The 20,553-nt window shown below is 47.8% G+C and overlaps 1 protein-coding gene across 6 annotated transcripts in view; it reads right to left on the minus strand.

Annotated features, from left to right (window-relative positions):
- FXR1 (FMR1 autosomal homolog 1) overlaps positions 1–20,553 on the minus strand; it is a 1,317,598-nt gene that overhangs the window by 1,027,700 nt on the left and 269,345 nt on the right. For 4 of the 6 annotated variants that reach the window (XM_069618666.1, XM_069618663.1, XM_069618668.1 and 1 more), the window contains exons 2-4: positions 12,590–12,642; positions 12,418–12,511; positions 11,464–11,535 (exon numbers count right to left, since the gene is read on the minus strand). In XM_069618666.1, the coding sequence (XP_069474767.1) occupies positions 11,464–11,535; positions 12,418–12,511; positions 12,590–12,642 (219 nt within the window). Of the gene's footprint in view, positions 1–11,463; positions 11,536–12,417; positions 12,512–12,589; positions 12,643–13,162; positions 13,251–20,553 lie in introns of all 6 variants that reach the window. The other 2 variants (XM_069618667.1, XM_069618664.1) reach the window with 1 other exon arrangement.

Here is a 20,553-nt window from a genome sequence, read left to right on the forward strand (position 1 = left end):
TGGTTTTACGGAATCTTCTCAACCTCCTGATCATTTGAGGAATAACAGGGATTGGTGGGAACGCGTAAAGGAGTGGAAACTCCCAGTCCACTATGACCGCATCTCCTAGAGCTCCTCTCGGGGGAAATTACCTTGAACAGAACAGATCGCATTTCCTGTTGGTGCTTGTGGCGAACAGATCCACCTGAGGGGTTCCCCAAAGGGCGAAGATCTCTTGAAGGAATTCCTGAGCTAGCTCCCACTCGTGGGAGACTGTGCGCTGCCTGCTCAGAGTGTCCGCTGTCAAGTTCTTCTCTCCGGCTAGGTGGACTGCCGATAGAGAGATTCCTTCTTGGATTGCCCAAAACCAGAGCTGCATCGCCTCTCTGCACAGTGGCAGTGATCCTACGCCTCCTCTTTTGCTGAGGTAGTGCATGGCCACCGTGTTGTCCGTCATTATCAGGACATTTCTCCCCTGTACTGATGGCAGGAAAGCTTTCAGCGCTAGTCTGATCGCTCTCAGCTCTAATAGACTGATGTGTAGTCTGGACTCCGATGGAGACCAACGACCGCTGATGGTCAAGTCGTTGGCATGGGCTCCCCACCCCGTGAGTGAAGCGTCTGACTACTGTTATCTCCGGCCATGGTTGCCAAAACAGTTCTCCTTTCAAGATGTTCCCTGGATAGGCCCACCATTGAAGGTCGCGAGCTACCTTGTCCGGAATCCGGAGGAGATCTGTCATTCTCCCTGAGAATTGCGACCACTGACTTCTCAGTGCCCACTGAAGAGATCTCATTCTCAGGCGAGCCTCTGGCACAAGGAAGATGCAGGATGCCATGAGGCCTAGCAACCTCAAAAAGTCGAAGGATGGGAGACGTTGGGCATTTTGAAACTTGATGACCATCTGTATAATATCTTGAGCCCTCACCTCTGGTGGCGAGGCTTTTCCCAGGGAAGTGTCCAGGACCGCTCCAATGAACTGGAATCTCTGTGATGGTATCATCTGTGACTTCTTTAAATTGAGGGAGAAGCCCAGTCTGTGAAGGAAATGGCAGACAATCTAGCTGGGTCTAGGCCTGGGCCTGTTCCGAAGATACAGCCCTGATCAGCCAATCGTCCAGGTAGGGGTAGTCGTGGATCCCTTCCCTCCTTAGACTCGCCGCCACTACCGACATCAGCATGGTGAAGACCCTCGGGGCGGAGGTCAGCCCAAATGGCAGAACTCGAAATTGATAATTAGAGTCGCCAATTGCGAACCTCGGGTATTTCCTGTGTTTGAGATGGATTGGCACATGGAAATAAGCATCCTGAAGGTCCAGAGATACCAGCGAGTCCTGGAGCTGGAGGGCCTGAAGGATCTGAGAGAGAGTTACCATCTTGAACTTGTCCTTCCTGAGGAACTTGTTCAATTCTCATAAATCCAGGATGGGTCTCAGTCCTCCGTCCTTCTTTGGTATGAGAAAGTAGGGGGGAGTACCAGCCCTTGTTCCTGTCCGCTACAGGTACCGGTTCTATGGCACCTTTCTCTAGCAGGTATATAATTTCCTGCAAGAGGAGCGGATCTGGAACTTTTAGAGAGCTGTTCCCCGGTGAATCACTGAGGAATGTGTAGAAAGGGTAGGCAGTAACCCTGGGCAACTGTCTCCAATGCCCAATCATATGACGTTATAGCCTGCCATTCCGTCAGATGGTGAGTTAACCTGCCCCCTACAGGTGTATTGTGTGGGAAGGCCTCAGAGTGGTTTGGGGGCGGCTGATCCAGATGCCGAGGGTAAAGAGGCACCTGCTGCGGTCTTTGTACTTTTGACCCGTCCACCTCGGGTGGATCTCCTGTGGCCTCTTTGAGCCGGCTGTCCTCTGCCTTTCCCGAATGCGGAATAATAGCGAAAGGACTTTCCTCTCCGAGAGGTTCCTGAGGGGCGAAAAGGAGTTTGGCGGATAGCAGCTCCTAAAGATTTTGCTGCTGCTTTAGAAGTCTAACTTTTCCAGACTGTCATCAGCCTTTTTCCCGAATAATGAAGAGCCGTCAAAGGGCATATTCAAAAGCCTGGCCTGTACATCAGGGCAAAGCCCGACTTTCGCAACCACGCATGCCTGCGGATTGTTGTACTTGCTACCATGGCCCTGCTGATCCTGTCAGCGGAATCAATGCCAGTTTGAAGTGATTCGCACATGGCATCTTTGTCATCTTTAATAATGTTAAGGAAGGCTTCCTTTTCCTCTCCTTCGGGTATGCAGTCAGCCGCTGATGAAGCACACTCCCATAGTATGCGACTGAACCTGGCGAGCGTACAGGTGGCGTTGATGGACTTCAACGCCATACTACAGGCAGAGAAGACTTTCTTCGCCATAGAATCGTACCTCTTGTCATCTCTATCCTGTAGGACGGTAGGGTAAGCGGTCCTACTGCTAGATGAAGTTGCCGCTTGAACCACCAGGCTCTCTGGGGTCGGGTGTTTTGATAAGTATTCAGGGTCAGCAGCCGCTACCCTATACTTGGCTGACAAACTTTTATTGACCGCAGGGATAACTTCAGGAGTTTCCCAATTAGATGCAATTTTCCTTTGTAAGGCTGCATGGAAGGGGACCACCGGGTCCTCCTGTGGGCGTTTGTCTAATATGTCCGTTAGGGCATCCTGTTGAAAAACCGGTGAAGGCGCAGACCAACCCATAAATTCAATAATTCTTGCCATCAGGGTTCTATAGGGTGTTTCGGCATGTTCCCCTGGGTCTGGCTTAACAAATTCCACTTCTGGGGAAGTGTCCAGCCCACTTGCCTCATTTAGTGACTCCTGTAGGTCCTTCAGCCTTCTTTCCTCAAAGGTGAAATACTCTGAAATAGGCAGTGTGCTCCTCTGTAACCCAAATGTTTCCTGGTCAGAATCTTCCCCCTCTTCATAAATTGAAGATAGTCCAGGGTACTCTGACCTCTGAAAGGGTGTAAAACCCATCTCTAAGGCAGAAGGAGCCAGACTCGTCGTTATTGGGCAAGAAAACGTCGATGTCGTCGACACCGATGTAACAGGCTTCGAAGGCGCCGAAAAAAACTGGAAGGGGTCTCGAAGAACTCGAGAGGATCAGGATCCTACTCTAGGGCATCGACGACGGTCTCGGCGTTGTGCCGGAGGCCCTTGGAATAACCGTTGGCTGTGGAGTGGCATTAGTCCTCTCTTTCATCGGCGTCGAGTCGATCACTGATGTGTTGAGGAACCCTTCCACAACGGCGTCGATGGCGCCGATCCGTGCGTCGAAGGAATCTTCGACGACGGCGTCGAAGATGGTGCCTTCTTAACCGATGGCTCATGGCGCTCTCTGGTGGAGTGTTTCGCCGGGTGCTGCGACTCGCGGCGTTTTGATTTTTTGGGTTTTTCACCCGGGGTATCACCTTCAGCTGTCTTTGAGGGGGTCGAGGCAGCGTTCTCGAAGACGCTTAACATTTTCTTTCTGAATTCCTCCCACTCAGCTTGAGAACTGTGTTTAGTGGGACAGGAGACCCTTTCTGGGGACACAGAAGACGAGGAAGGGGACCTTCGACGTCTCTTTTTTGAGTGTCTTGATCTCGACGAATGGTGGGAGCTACTTCGAGATTTAGGATGGGAATGTTTTGACTGACTTACCTCTCTCGAGCTTCCCCTTGCGCTCCTTCAAGGCTTTCGCCGTCATGGACATGCAGTCCTCACACTCCGAACAATGGTGCTCGGATCTCAAGGACCACAAGCAGCTCCGGTGTGGATCAGTTATCGACAATTTTTTCACCGCAGTTTCAACATATCTTGAAGTAGGTTCGCAGAGTCGTCTGTTCCGATGAAGAAGCCATCGAGAACAAGAAGGTATTGTAACGCTCACCTGATTCCCGCAGAGGCGCCGGTCTTGACTGGGTGAATGCTGTATCTTCAAAGGTGATGTGTAACACACGGTTGGCTCTTTGGGCTGGACCTCTGTGCACTGTATGTCTGACTCGAAGAGTAAGATGTCTGCAGATAGAAAATATGGGATTAATGAACTGGGGTTATTGGGTGCCTCTCTCCTCTTCCCTTTCTCTTCTCCTGTAGAACCCCAAAGGTTAACACCCTCACCTTAGGTAAGTGAACGCTGAGCTCTCCATCTGCCTCGGGGCAGGGTGCCGTAACCAGTTTCTTCACTGGATAAGGGTGCAGGCCTCTTGACCTCAGAGGACTGCTGTCCGTCGTTAACTGCACGAACGGTAAGTTCTGGGCACTTCAAATGTCTTAAAAGTCTTTTGTAATGATATCCCTTGTTTTGCAGGGTTCCGGCGATGGCGGATGGCGGGCTGATGAGAGTTGCGGATCGAACCCGCGTGAGGAATAGAAGCGCCTGGAAGCACGTAAGTAAGCGCTTGTAGCCTGCTTCACGATGCGCACTAACTGTCCCTTTTATCTTGCAGGTACAAGTTCGGAGCTTTAGAGAAGCTGAAGGGTGCTGGAATACCCACTGGATTCAGCGTGGGAAGGAGTAATGGCACGTGAGTAATAAAGTTGCCCAATGTCTTTAAACGCACCTTCTTTTGTCTTTCAGATGCCAGAATGCAGCGCGAGGCGTTGGTGACAGCCGATGGACCAGGTAAGAGATGCGCTGCCACTGAAGACCGTAGCGCTAACCTGTACTTTCTTTGTCTTTACAGGTGCTGCTGAAGACTGGATTCCAGGATGGTAAGCCTTTGTTCCCTTAGGCCCAGGATCAGAAGCAGAAGACACGATGAGCGTTCTGCTGCAGAGAATGCAGAATAACGCAAAGCAAGATTCATCCATCGGGTGTGGTTTAAATAGCCTCCTGTAGTGCTTAGGTGTCTCCTTCCACAGCCACGCCTAGGTAAGAAAAGAGTTCCTGCTTTCCAGAAGAGTTCCAGTGTTCTGAATCTAGGGAGTGGCTCCTGCCCCACCCAACAGGAAAAGTAGTCCCAAACAGAAGAGGATCAGGGGTTCAACTGGCAGGTAAGTAAGCAGCATGGTCTGCTGCAGGTAAGTCCACCCAAGCATTATGAGCCCGGCGCTTCCAGCGCTGGGACTGGGCATCTTTATGAGCCTGGTGCCACTGGCGCCAGGACAGGGTCCAAAAGGTCCCAATTGGGACTGGCTGGCACTCGGAACCGGGGTTATGGGTCTGCTTCCAAGGGAGTCGGGCAAGTCCTGATCTTTTGAAAGCAGAGATCATGACAGGTATCTTCGAGTAGATATAGTTAGTTATCCTGACTGAACTGAGCAACGACGTTCCGAGGCCCCACGAAGCGCGGAAAAATGGAACTGAGCAACGGACGCAGCGTGTGGCTATTTATGGGCATGACTACGTCGGTGCCGATACGGTGGCCGTCGAGGGACATCGACTCGGCGGACGTCGACGCGCAGCGCCCTCCACAGAAAAAATTTCCGAGGCCAGCAAGCTGGAAACGTATTATCAAAGATAAGGAATACGTCGGAGGACACATTCCCTTCGAAATAGTTGCCTTAGAGGCCGGCTTGCCCTGAGGGTTACCGAAGGTCACAAAAAGTTGAGAAGAACTCCTAAACTCGGAAGTCCTGACCAGGTAGAACTTAAGAGCTCTTCGGACATCAAGAGGACCTCCGCCTTCAATTCCCACTCGTAGCTGACCACTGTCTGCCGCCTGAGGGCATCCGCTGTGACATTCAGCTGGCCCGGGATGTGTACTGCAAGCAGCCAGACACCATGAAGCACGGTCCACTCCCAAATCTGGATGGACAGGTCCACGAGGGGGGGGGGGGGGGAAGACTTTGTTCCCCCTTGTTTGTTGATGTAATACATTGACACCACATTGTCCGTTCTTTTCTTATGCGGACCACCTTGTTGACGATGAGCGGTCTAAACGCCCTGAGCGATAGGAAGATCGCCAGAAGCTCCAAATGATTTATGTGCAGGAGCTTGTCCTGAGGCGACCAGAGGTCTGAAACCTGAAGAAGCTCGAACGTCGCACCCCACCCTAAAAGGGAGGAGTCGGTCGTGATCGTCACCATGGGGACCGGGTCCTGAAACCCCGCGCCCCCAGACAGATTGCTGAGAGATGACCACCAATCCAGGTCCACTCTCATGGAATCTGGAATCATTATCCGCATGGAATCCGGATCCAGTGCCTGACGCCATGAACTCCGAAGAGCCATCTGGGTCTGTCTCATCTTGAGACAAGCAAGAGGAAGAGCCAGCACGCACAAGGCCATGAGGCCCAGAAGCCTTTGGAACCACCAGGCTGACATGCTCTCCGACTGCGCAAAATCTGACACGTGGCTAACAGATCCGCCATTCTTTCCCCGGTCAGATACACTCTGCAGTTGATAGTGTTCCAGCGAAAACCCAGGAAAATAAGGTCCTGCAAGACCGTCATGAAGATTTCTGCCAATTCACAGACAGCCCAAGATGGAACAGGAGCTGAAGGAGAGACTTCCCGCTGCTGCTAGCGGACAAGGGCTGCGTAAGAGCCAGTCGTCCAAATACGGATACACATGGATACCCTGGAGACGAAGATAGGCCGCAATCACCAACATCATCTTCGTAAAGACACGCAGAGCCGAGCTGAGGCCAAAAGGACGCACTCGAAGCTGGAAGTGTTCCTCTCCCAAAGATAAACAGATATCTCCTGTGTGGGTTCCAAATCAGGATATGCATGTACGCGTCCTGAAGATCCACAACGCTGAGCCAATCGCCCATCTGTAAGGAGGAGCGTATCTGGCTGGGCGTTATCTTGAATTTCTCTTGGGGTAGGAAAAGATTGAACTGGGAAAGGTCTAGGATGGTGTACAGGCCAGCCTGTTTGGGTTTGGGCACCGTAAACAGCCGGGAGTAGAAGCCCTCCCTCCGCTTCCCAAGGGGAACGGGTTCCACAGCTCTGAGGTCCAGAAGTTTCTGAACTTCGGCCTTGAGGGAGGGTGAGCCCGACAGCTGAAAAGGAGGGGTGGGGTAGGGGGTAAAGGTAAGCGGAAGCCCGCTCGAGTGACTGACAAGACCTAGCTGTCTTCTGTGATGGTCTGCCACGCCTCCCAATGAGATGCAATGCGTCCTCCCACCGGGGTCTCGTGCGAGCGCTGAAAACCCTCATTTGGCAGGTTTATCGGTGGCGGTGCCACCTGAACCTGATGAGGCTGAGGAGTGGGAGAAAAACTGCATGCGTTGTCTACGGCGGTTATTCCCCGCAGGAGTATTCACTCCTGAGATTTGTGGTCGAGGAAGCCCCTAAACCCAGAGGCGGGTCGACTTTGCGACAACGGTCTCTGGGATTTGAAAGGAGTTTTGACCAGAACAGACAATGACTTAGCCGTCTGAGTGCTATCCTTGGTCTTGGTGAGCTCTACATCAGTAGTAGAATGAAAAAGCTCCTTACCATCGAATGGAAGGTCCAAAACCTTGTCTTGCACTTCCTTAGAAAATTTAGTGGCATGCAGCCACACCTGCCGTGAGGTATCAACCCCAAGCATCAGGCCCCAAACCGAGGTGTCTACGTGGTGAGCCGCAGCCTCCAGGAGATCCTGGGCCAAGACCCTGGCATCGGAAAGTCCTCCTTTAAATCTTCCAACTTCTCGACCGGGATGTTCTCCTCAAACTCCGACAGACCTTTCCACATCCGCATGTTGGCTCCTGCCAATATCAACTCAGCGTTGGCCTGTCTGAGCTGCAAGGATGAGTTGGCAAAGATTTTCCTCCCTAGGGAGTCCAGGAGCTTGTCCTCCTTTCCCAAGACCTGAGTAGCCGTTGTGGAAGAGGATGCTGCAGGTCTGGATTGTAACGTAGCCGCAGCCACCAGTGTGGAGGAGGGAGGCGGACAAGACGACAGGGCCACCTCTTCTGAAGAATGCAGTCTGTACCTCGCGTCAATAATCTTATTGACAAAAAGTCCCGAGTGTGGCTTTTCCCAGACTCTTCGGACCTCGGCCAGAACATCCTTCTGCAGGAACAGGCTGGTACGCTCCAAGGGAGACAGGGTGAACGCCCCAGAAAGCACGCCCTCCTGCGAGGAGGATGCCTCGGGCACCGGAAAATCTAAGAAACTCATCATGTCCAATACCCGTTCATGAAAGGCTCCGATAGAGCGGGGAAGGTCCTCGTTGTCCCGATTGCCTTGAGGGTCATCTGAGAGGTCAGGATCCTACTGAGCCGTGTCAGGCACTGCCTTGTCCACTGGGGACAATGGAGGCACAGGCGGAAGAGCCGGGGGGGGGGCACCACAGCAAGCGAGGCACCGGCGGAACCACCGGGGGAACGGGTGGAGCCGGAGGCGCAGGTGGACATATCTCCTTGAAAAGCCCTTTGAAATATTCCCTCATGGGGTCGGTGCGCATAAGCGCTTGAAAAGTACTGAAAAAAGCGTCCTCAGGAGATTGCTTCGGAACCTGAGGAGGCCTCTCATGAGGTGGACAAATCCAGGGACGGGACGGGAGCCACACCGGCCCCTCCACTGACATATCCACATAAATCAAAGGAGCCGCCCCCGCGGGCAACGAAACATTGTGCGGAAGAGGCATCCGGGCGTTCCAATCATAAACCGGCCGGTAAGGATGCGTACAAGGGACCTTAGGTTCACCCAAGGGACTGCGCCCTACACCAGAGGCCGATGGCGTAGTTGTAGGGGTAGCACCTAAAATGGCCGCCGTGGTCGTGGCGGGAACGGGCGCCATTTTGTCCTCATCTGAGGGGGGAACTGCGGCACGTGAGGAAGGGGTCCCCGTAATGGATCAAGGGTCTTAATCTTAGCCTTAACATAAGGCACCTCGGCAGAGCCGGTACTATGAGGCCTGAAAGGTTTTTGAGACATACCAGGCCCTGTAACAGCCTTATCTGCACGGGCCTCGAACATCCGTTCGATAACAACCAGCCCAGCCAAGGCCTCGGGGCGCACCCCGGACTTGTTTTTTAGGGAAGCCAACAGAGGCCTCAGAGCAAGCTCCGGTACCCCAAGATTCAGTAGAACTGGGTCTACAAACAGCCCCCACAGGAGGGGCCCTGGGGCGTACTCTGGTGTTCACAGGACCCTTACGGAGACCCTCGGAGAAAACTCTGGTAGAATTATTAGGCCCAACAGCCACCTCAGGGCGAACCCTGGTGACAGAGCGATCAACGCCCCTCCCAGACCGAGAGGAACCCGGAAAGGTATCCCCCGGCCGGGGTGCTCTGAAAAGTAAAGAACTTACCGGGCGTTTCTTCTTCTTGTCGATGAACGCCTGACAATGCGAAGGAGGAGTTCGTCGGAACACCTCCTCCCACCGACGTTGAAGTGCCCGGACCGAAAGGGAGTCACAGTAAAAACATGCGTGCCATCGTGTTCCGGACCCAAACACTCTAAACAAAGAGGATGGGGATCCGCCCTCGCGAAGCGACGGTGACACGATGAACAATCTGGAAAGTCTAATTTGAAAGACAGACTAATAAACGAACGCTAGCGGGAGCCAGAGAGGAAAAAGGGAAGAAAATCTTCTGGGGATGCAAGTACTTCCGGCCCTGATCGAGCGGAGAAAAGGACTGATGGGCGCAGCGCGGGGCGGAGCCAAGGTGGGCGGGGTTACGGCCACATGCCGGGCCCCGTGCAGGAAAGAGGGACACATTTTTGAAAAATATTTGGATGCTTTTTACAAAGTGCTCCGGTCCCGTCCCAGAGGACGGAGAGATGTCCCACAAGTATGGAGGAAAGGGGACGGGACGTAGGAGTAAAAAATGTTCTATGTACAGCGCTTTGCCACAAGGGCTATATAAAAGGACAATTTGACCATAAGATTAGGTAAGGAATTTAGCATGAGTTCTTGCCTCTCTGCACTATTCCATCATACCATTGGCATAACATTAGGTAGTATTAGTTCCAGTAAATTAAGACTTTCGTTAAACATTAAAAGACAATTCTGCTATCAAACCTCATAACAATACAATTTATGTTTGCTTTACTATATAATTGACTCTTTTTTCTGTTTTCTACATTTAAACATATACAGGAGAGGTCAAATGGCCAGACCCTAGAGAAATAATGAAAAGTGTATGCTGTCACAATGCAGAAAGCTGCCGCATGGTAATGGTTTCCATACAGTTTTTGCACACGTCAGCAAGATGTCACATCCATTTTACTCTCTTGCACAAGAGAACGCTCATTTTTACTCTCAAAGTTTTAAAAAAATGAGTAAAATTCTCCCACCTCAAAATCTTACCTGGAGCACTGGGTAAAAGAAAATTACAGAAGACATGACTGAGTGCTTGTAAAGTTCACTTGCCGATTCCCTCATAATGCTAACCCAGAGACCACCCTTCTCCCCTCATTGCCCCCTGCTTCTCCACCTCCAACCATATCTTCACACTCCCAGTCATCAAAGCAATGACATATACATTGTAGGTTTATACACAGCTCGGAGACCATTGTTAACATAGCAAGTAAACGGGAGCCAGACCTCCACATATTTGTCGTACCTATCAGATAAAGCCGTGATTTTTTCCACTGCAGGGGATTGAATTCTTAATTGTATGCAGTGCCTTTTAACTTTGGATGGGACCAAGCCTGATTTGCATACAGTGCAGCCTCTCTGTAATGGCTTGAAAGGCTGAAGAAAATGATGGTCGAGAGGGTTGACCAGAGCAAAACAAGAGGTTAAAATTAATTCTAAACCTTCCAGCCATCACCACTTTTGTTGTGCCTTGTAATTTACAAGGCTTGTGATTGAAAGTGCAAGAAGCATTCTCCTCACTCTAGGAACTGCACAGTGTATAATATATGCATTACTTTATTAATACCTAGCAAGTATGCAACACATTTAGGGTTATCCATGCAAGTGTCCATCTTTATAGTATTTTACTAATTTAGTTGTGTGTTTAACTGGATGCAACTTACTATTAAACAGTATTTTATTACCCCTGTGTGGACCTATATATTACGTACCTCTGAAGTTACCCGTCCTTCACACCAAGCCCACCTCCTCCCAAGTCTAAGCTTTGCTGCTCAGCCATACAACCACCAAGAGTTTGATTTGACATGCATGTAAACCTTGTTGGACCATGTTGGCTTCTGAGAACCCCCTTACCAAAGAAGGATCTGAAAAACACTCTTAAAAACAAGTATGCAAAACAATATCGAAAGTAACTGATAATTAAAGGAGCTTTCAGACAAAGAAATTAGGAAAGTTTGTCAATCGGCATAAATGGATGCAGCCAATAGTCATCTTACAGTTCCAGAAAAAGAAAGTACCTATTACCACTCTTTTGGACAAGCTGTGAATAAAGCAAACATTGTTATGGCAAGTATGTGGACTCCACCAGATGAGTCCCACACCAAGGCCCTATGATTAAGAAACAAACCATCTCCTAGAATCAACTGAATAATGATCTAAGAAAAATATATTTGGTCTTATACCTTCAACAAGTTTCACTACTTGTAAATGTACGTCCCATTTAGTTTGGCCAACATATCTTGCATTACTGGAAATTGGTTTTCTTTTCCCAATGAAGGTGCTAATTACTTAATACTTAAAATGTGTGTTGCAATAACTTACCTCTCCTTTCATCATCCGCACTTTAGCAAGCCACCATCCACAAGGCTCTTGGTCATTTGCTCTGGAGTAAACCTTTAACAAAGAAGACATCCATTATTTCTATTATATGACAAAATAAATTATACCTTCAACAATCTGGATAAGGCGCTATAGTCCAATTCGTTTGTACCTAGAGTGTAAAACTTCTGCGTATAGTGACTTTTTCTTTTTAAAATTATTCTCCCACTGACACCGAACATGGTGTGCTAAAAATCATTTAACATGCAAGATTATCGACCTTTTTATAGTGCAGAATAAAAGCTGGGATACAATTTCCCCCCTCATGCATTGATTTGTCGTATTCCTCCTTCAAAGGACAAATCATGCTAGGCCTCTCTGCATGATCTCTAACCAAGAACCATTACGGTCTGGGGTTTGCAAAACAATCTACAAAACAAAATTGCCCAATCAATACATATGAAAACATGCAGCAGAGTAGGCAAGATGGACAACAAGGGAAACTGCAATTAGGATAAAGACTGTAAGGAGAGAGGAAGCTTGTTCTTTATAGAACTCTGAAATCCGCCTACTTCACGGATTACAATTCAATCCTTAGAGCATAAATACACTTGTGGGACATGCCTACAGTGCAACAAGGTCACACCAATAGCACAAGCGCTATACAAATGGAAATTTAGAAAACATACAACTGACCGTCAAGAACGGTCAGCTCGCTCATTAACAGAGTTCTTCAAGCTGTGGGTTTATGTCACCGTGCATCAAGATGCCTTATGGCAAACATGACCCAAGATGCCTTATGGCAAACATGCACCTTACAGACCTAGATCTCGAAACTAAACCATGAACATAAAACCAACCTAAAGCGTATTGGCCAATCCATTTTGCCATTCATTAATGACCAGTCTTGCTTTAATGTTAACGGTTTGTGCTTGTTTGCATTGTTTGGAACCTCACCTCCACTTCCTCTCCTTCAATAATGTCTTTTTTGATGTCAGGCGGAGGTGGTAATCGGACTTCATTAAATGGAACCTGACGCTCTGGTTGCCAGCTGTGAATTGAAATTCCAGTTATTTAACACATATTAATGTCATAGGCAAAAAGAACTGCATAAGAATTGTATACCTACTTGTTCTCAAAAACAACTGTAAGAGAATCCTCATGTACGTCTTTGATAAAACCCTGAAACATTAAGAACAGTATGCTTAGCGGAGCCATCACATTGCCAATAAGCTAAACAATGAAAATATTGTACAGAAAAAGGAGTTTACAAAAGAGGTCTTCTAAAAAGCTAATTATGATAATGCAAGACCATTGTTATTCCCGAGATAAGTATGTGGAATTTGTGAAAATGCTTTTTGTCAGGGCCCATCTACTTAATCATAACACATGCTACCTGTGAGATTTCTTTATAGGGAAATTACGCATGGAACAACCCTAAACATCACCATGAACATCAAAACCTCATGACAATTAGGTGCCTGATGCTGTACGGGTAAACATTTGGTTGGTGAAGGCATGTCTATTACAGTGGTAGACTACTTAGAAATAATACTGGCAGGTCAAAGACGGTTACTGCTCGACAGAGCGAGCACAATGTGAAACCCAGTGGTATGTGCTTTGGGAGGTGCAAGTAGAGGTTGGGAATGCCAACAGGGATAAGCATGATTTGGGCAGTAAATGGGTAGGTAAATAATCATACATGCACAAGCTGTTTGTCCATCCTCACAGGCCATTTCCCTTCTTAACTGTACTCCATTGCAACCAATAGTTCTTGCTTAAAGAGCCACCTAATAGTCAAAACAAAAAAACGGATTAATCATTTCTAAAGGTCTAGCTTCCTTTTCAACTTCCTAACCTCTGAAAAAAAGCAAGGCACTACGAGAAAATAAAATTCTGAGGAACACCCTTTTCTTATCAGATAGCCAAACAATGGAACTCGATCCTTAAGGGAACAACAACGGTGGAAGTCAACCTTTCTTTCAGGAAAGTCTAAAAACCAACCCTTTCAACTCGCAGAGATAAACACATATCAACCATTTAACAACCAATCCATGAACGCACCACCCAACTCTCACAATCCCTGCATCTACAAACCATGAACTGGAAACAAGGAAAATAAGGGATACATTTAGAATGGAAAACAATACCGTAACTACAAATAACCAGAGATCACCCAAAATCCACTAACCACTTCTCTCCCACACCAACCCAAACAACTCACCTACTGCACACGCCCCAAGGGGCTAGTGAATGAACCATCCAAAACACGCAAACCGCACATCACACTAATCAAGCTACAAACAAAACCACCTCAGATAAACAAATCAAACACTGCCCTTACAACACCACAACAGGTCCAGTGCGCAAAGCAGCACATCCAGAAAGCTTGCACGCACAGGCACCAGTTGCTCCTTGTTCGGCACACAACAGATTAGCACAACATCTATCCTATTCCTCTCTCCCTCACTAACCAACACTATCCACTTTTCCTTGCAGGTTCACATGAGCACCGGGAAACCATGAACATGGCATTGGTGTGCGGTACAAAATCGACTTAACATTACATAAGAGTCTGGATTGGATATAAAGGCTTTCTTGGGTTTCACACAAGAAACTCAATGAGCATGCTTTACAAAAAATCTCATTAAATATCTTTAGTACTTAACTTAAAATCAACAACTGACTACTAGAAGGTCAAAACCGTTGTAAAGACTGGAGGGGGGGGAGGAGTGGTGGTCTGTACTTCCGCTCTCCATATGGCAGAGGAGAGGCACAGAGGACCCCAGCCAAGATTCTCTATTATTGGTACGTGGTCGAGCAATCAAGGCCTGGCTTCTCAGGGGGTGATGCAGGCTGGTTCTTAAGTACAGTGTAGTCCCCATGCACCCACAAAGGAAGGTCCGAACACTGTTTTAGTTAAAACACAGTCTTTATATAATTTATATTCAAGGTCACGTACAATATCATGATAACTCACTCTACATGGTACCACAATTACTATTAGATCTCTTTAAAGTACATCAACTGTAAGGTTAAATGTCACACAAATCAGTTTGTAAAGGAAACCAACAATAGATAAAAGAGGAAAGCAGTTGGTGAGCAATTGGCAGAATACTGGCCCCTACCACTAGACACAGTTTTGTGTCGAGGTCCCCCTACCCCCACACCGGGCAACCTGTGGATTAAAGATATATCACAAGCCCAGTCCATATTTGTTCACAAGAGACTTTCCAATAGTTCTGCAACCCCAAAGTACCTGGCGTCGTAGCGTTCCTCGTCGGGGAATTGACGGCCCTTCTTGAGTGCCTTCCCTTTAAGGCAGGAGTCACGGGTCGAACGTCCGACGGAGAACAGGGTGAACTATGGCGGTGAAGTCGCAGCTTCGCTCCTAGTGCTGCTCGTCGACGGAGCATTGGCGTCCTGCAAGGAAGAGGCGTGCGGGGCACCTCGGAGACGATAGTTGTGGACCGCAAAGAGTTTATGAAGAACTGTGGCCCAGCAAGTGCGTCGAGTCGTTGGCATCTCTGGTCTTTAGGTGGCGGGAAACCCACCGGCGGATGCTCCTCAGCGCGACAACGGTCGGGCCTTCGCCAGCGGGATAAAGCGGAAGGCGATGCAGACGAGAGCGTCCTTGGATCAAATGCAGTTCTTAGGCAAACGGGAGCACGGCGGCTCCGGTCGGCGATGGCGGTCGACCACAGTAGCAGACAACAGTCCGGGCGCTTCTCCTTGGGATTCCGCGGCAGTCCCCCCTCGCGGGTCGGCAGCCTGTCGAAGGTCTGTCTACCTGGGAGCTTTGGCAAAGATCAGCTGGTGCACGATGGTCCCTCATAGCTCGGGAAGAGGGCGCCTTACCAGGTCCTCTCTGGGTCAGTTCTTGGAGATAGCAGCTTTCAGATTGTAAAGGAGAGCAACAGCAATTCTTCTCTTCCAGCAGGGCTTCAAGGTCAAGCTTCAGGTTTACTCCAGTTACTCGTAGTGGACTTCAGCTTCTGAACACAAATTCTAGCAGTGAGGCCCCCTGATATACTAGTTTATCTCCCATTCATTCTGCTGGGTCACACTCCGGCAACCAATCGGTCAGAAGGGCATTCATGCAGGCAGGCATCCAATCAGGTGCATAGTGCATTCAGGCCACTCACTCCTCTCCAGGCACTCACAACAAGTTATATGTATTGGGGCAAGTACCTAGCCATTCAACACTCCACACTGCATTCATACCAGTTTCGGGCAGGGCTGTCTCAGTCATTGTGTCAAACACCAGATACTAGACACCCACAACACAGAATGCGTATTTGTGTCACACTCCATTCACCAAGGACCCACCCACAGGCGTACCCACAACATACAGTCATAGGGAAGGCTCCAGCCAGTCTGGTCAGCACTTCACACCACCATATATGGAACTTTCACCCAACAGCCGGTCAGGGGGAAGGGTCAGCATCAGGGCTTCCCAGGACTTTTGGAAAACAAGGTAACGGGCAATAGAAAGCAAGCGGCCACAGGGGCCATCTTGTTTCCTATCAGGAATCAATTGATTCCAATGGCAGGGCCTGGGTATCCCAAAATGGAGGATACTCAGAGCACCTGTCAAATTCAGCATGGAGCTGCCACCAGCCCATACCCTGCTCTGTGGGCCACACACAGGTGCCCAAAAACACACTAGGGGCACAGGGTTGTACCCCCACCAATGGGTGCCATAAGGGTATCCCATGGGTCTGTAACACCAAACCAAAAGAGCTGCACCACCAGGAGTCCCACATGAACTCCTGCATGGAAAACACAACAGAACACACGATAAAAAGCAGTAAAGGACATAATACGGAGGCCCTGTCCCTCCGATGCATTTCCAGAATCACAACCGGGGCTCCCTAAAATTTACGAAATTGCTGCTTAGGAAGAGCAGGCTGAACAGAAGGCTTTTATTAGAAGCAATGTGGAATATCAATAAAAGCAAAACAATTTAATCCAATTAAGAAAACAAAATGATTGAAAATCTAAGTTAGAAAATGTGTATTCAATGCGGTACAGGTGGTACAGGGTTACAGTAACCCAACCAGGATATTCAAAAGAAAAAAAAAAAAAGAACAAAATATGATGGTATGCGGTCAAATTGGATAATTGTTGTGACAAAGTCCACTACTTGATCAAGTTTGTGGATGGCGGTGCCAGGAGCAAGGGTTACACAGACAATTAACTAGACTTTATGAGAGCAACAAGAGAAATGGGGAGTTAGGAACTCCAATGCAGCAGACATGGTTCTTGATGATGCAGTCCAGCAGACCTTAGAGACTGATCCAGGCCCCGAAAATGAAGACCCATAAGTTCCCTAGACCAAACCAGAACACCTACGCTCCTTTAACCCAGAGGCTAGAAGGAAGGGCCATGGTTTGTCAGATTGGAGGACTACGCAGGGTAGTAAGCCATACCAAAAGGCAGAGCAAAGCAGCCAATCCCCATACTGCCTACTACACCAAAGGGAGGCTGGAAGGAGGAGCCAAAGCCCAATAGAAACCCACAAGGCCAGTTAGTGGAGCCAGGAGGAAGAGCTCACTGAGAGCTAGCAGGAATAGTGAAGAGAAGGAGGAGGAGACCGATGCGGGGAGAGTGGAGGCTGCGGAAATCCAGAACCCAGATGGTGGCTAATCAGGGGACCCAACGCACTGGAAGGAGCAAAATTAAGAAGGCCTTAGAGAGAAGGATCAAGGCGATTGGAGAAGATTGAGCAAAAGGGTCTGGAGATGGGCCCAGAGGATTGAAAGGAAGAAAATACACAAAGAGGCGAAGGTACAAGAGATAGAAGATAACTGAAGAACCTTCATTGTTTTTTGGGAGGCACCCACATGGGTATAAAAAGGAAAAGGGACAGATGGCGAGTGAAAATGGTGATTTGAGATGGAAAAGGAAAGAATGGGAGATAAAGATACGTGAAGTAGGGTGGGGAGAATAATTGTTGGGAGAGGTGGATGACCGGAGAAACCTCAGGAAGGTAAACAGTGACAAAAAGAAGTGAAGGGGAAACATTGGGTGACCTCAATGAGTTGAAGCAAGAGATAGTAAAAGTAACTGAAGAGGGGATGTGCTGGACTATTGAGACACTCAGGAAGGGGTTAGTAGAAATAGACAAAGGAAAAAGGACCAGGTAAGGAACAAGTAGAGAGAAATGTGAATTGGAATTTTGTTAAAAGAGAAGGTATCGAACACCAAGTCCAAAAAGGTTACATGTAGGATACAACTGCATGCAAAGCTTTGCAGGAGCATGACTTTAGGTGGGAGACAGGGGCAGGTGGCTGGAAGAGCAGAACCTATAAGTTGGGGGGCCTGAGTGAGAACCATAACCTAGCATTAGGGTCACGCCCTGTAATCCTCTGGTTCAATCCATCCAGTAAATTCCACCATTCCTGGCCTCACATATAGAATCCCCTCAAAGGTTCCAAGTACAGAGCCAAAACATGCACGTGTGCACTAGTGTGGAGAGAGGGGAGCAGTAGCATAGAGAGAGGAGCTACTGCTCCCTGTGCGGATAGGGGCAGTAGACCTAGAGGAAACTGGAGAAATTAGTACGAAGTAGGATTGGAGGCATGAAGTAGACCGTGAAAAGAGGAACATCGGAGGAATAGAGGATAAAGTATCAGGGAGAGCCGGTGGATGGAGCAGAAGGAAAGGGAGTAGGCAGAGGAAAGGTAGAGGGACAGAGGTAACGAGAGAGGGACAGGAGAAAATAAAGTGAGGAAGCACAAAACCCTTATGTTACATCAAGTTGGGGAGTCGGGACCTCCTGCATTATTCCCTGAGGGAGTTTAGACAGAAAAAGTTTGCCTTTTAGGCCATCATCTTAGGCTAAGCAGTTTTAAGATAGTAAAGGTTACCAATCACTAGTGGCCAGCCTGAAGTTGAGGGACACCTGCGTTAGGGGGACCGCCCATCTCTAGGCTTTATGGAAGGATGACCCTTATAGAGCCTCCCTGCTGCAAATTTAAAATTAAAACCCTTGGGCTGTCCTTGTGTTATTGAGGCCATCTTTAACACATGTATCTACATGCATTTTCAAGAGCCCATGAACGCTGCAAGACTGAACCATGGTACTGGTACCAAATGGCAAGATAGCACCATCACATGGCCTATTAGTGGCACAAAATGTTGTCAATTCCTGTTATACACCTAATTAGCTAGGTTGTGCAGAGAAAAAAAAAAGAGATGTGTTGTGCAGATGCTATAAGCAGCTCCAGGGTATTGGGCATTACCTGGTAGGCAGGAGCTACGTCAGTAGAGCCAGGAGCAAGTACACCGCAAATCTAACATATGTATGAGATGCAACCACTTCAATTCTATGCATGATGCCATGATGTCGGTTACATTCTGTTCTACATGTCCCTTGGATGTGTCCTTTATTCAGATTACCAAACATACGGAGCTAATATCACATATGTATGTTTGTATGGCTTCTGAGGAGTCAAATGTAGCTCCTGGAAACTAATAGTTTCAGGCTAACTCTGCTCTTCAAAGGTAGAAAAATGAAGTTACATATCTCCCAGCTCCAAGCAATTTCGAACCCTATAGTGACGTCCTACCAACATGTACTTAGAAGGGAGCACAGGGGTGGTGTGTAAAACGTGCACAGTGCAAGTAAAGGAGGGTGTCAATTAACATAAAATTCATATGTAACAGTATATGAAAGGTGCATACAAGCCATCTCAATGAGGCTGAACATACAATTGTTTGCAGACACACATAACATACGTGTTTGACCAATGCTTTGGAAGTAGCCTGCTTTGAAAAGTGTGCTTTGAGCAGCAAAGGCTGCTTTTGGGGGTGGTGGGGTTGTATTAACAAGGAAAGACATCCATTATTCATTTTGTCAACTCATTCTAAAGAGTTCAATAAAAAAAGTAAGGCAGAGGACGTACGTTAAAATGAAGCAATGTATAGATATCCATGAAGACCGACAAAAGCGTTCTTTTTGCATTTGAAAATGTGCTCCATTTAAGCTCCATCGATGCAATATTGTTAATAAATTATAAAAAACTGCATAAGTCAAGAAGCCAAATTAATTGTTAAAGCTTATTAAAAAAAGACAGTTGTGAATCAAACGTGCCAACAATGCAACATTTCCGGTATTTTACTTTAAACTTTCCCATGGAAAAACAATGCATCGTTACTACTTCTTAGGCTCTCATTGTCTAGATGTACATTCTTATGTGGCTAAATCTAAAAAGAAGGGTACACATTTCAAGGTACTAGCAAGGAATAAAGTCACTTGTCAACTCAATTGTACATATCAACAGCGCACACCACTTCTTAGCCGTCAAAAGTCCCATCACACGCCAATGAATGTGGCGAGTGCACATTTTGAAGCCGTGCTACAAAAAAAAAAAAATCATGAGGATAAAATAGAGATCGGCTGTTCGAGGTTTTCTGAAATAGATGAGATCTGTGCCCACCCTATATGAGGCAGATCGAAAGACCGGTTGTGGCACGGTTTCTGAACTCTTGGCAATCAACTCCATACAGGGAAAGGCTGGGAGGACTACATGTTAGGCAGCACATGGGTTTAGATAGTGGAAATTGGTTGTTGATTATGTTTGTATCCCCTTCCAGTTAATGGATTTACAGTGGATGAAATATCACAGGACTGAACTCCCTCCCTACGTTGACAGCACTATCAATATATCTTTTTTGTGCGCCACATTGTAGATGGCCATACACTGCGTTCACTGGCTGTAGGACATAGGCTGCAAGAGAAATTAAAAATACGACGCCAGGACTATATTCAAGTACACCATTGTCAATATTAGAGATGTCTTACTGTTTGGCTACACTATTAAAATGTTTATTATCTCTACAAGAGAATACATAATCAGTTGTGCGAGTTTCTATTTCGTCAGTATAGGAGTATAAAGATGCAATGCATTACAATTGTAAATGCTTTCGTTTTAGTCACAACTGGGTCGGGAAGTTTTGATGACATCTAATGTTAATCTTTTACACACAAGTAATTTGCGCCATGTAAAGCAATACTCTGATGTAAGATATGCTACAGCCCCAGTATGGCATTCTGACACAGTTACTCACTGTAGTGACTACCTTAAA

Source organism: Ambystoma mexicanum, chromosome 10 (genome assembly GCF_040938575.1).
Source record: "Ambystoma mexicanum isolate Mex_15411 chromosome 10, UKY_AmexF1_1, whole genome shotgun sequence".
NCBI lineage: Eukaryota > Metazoa > Chordata > Amphibia > Caudata > Ambystomatidae > Ambystoma > Ambystoma mexicanum.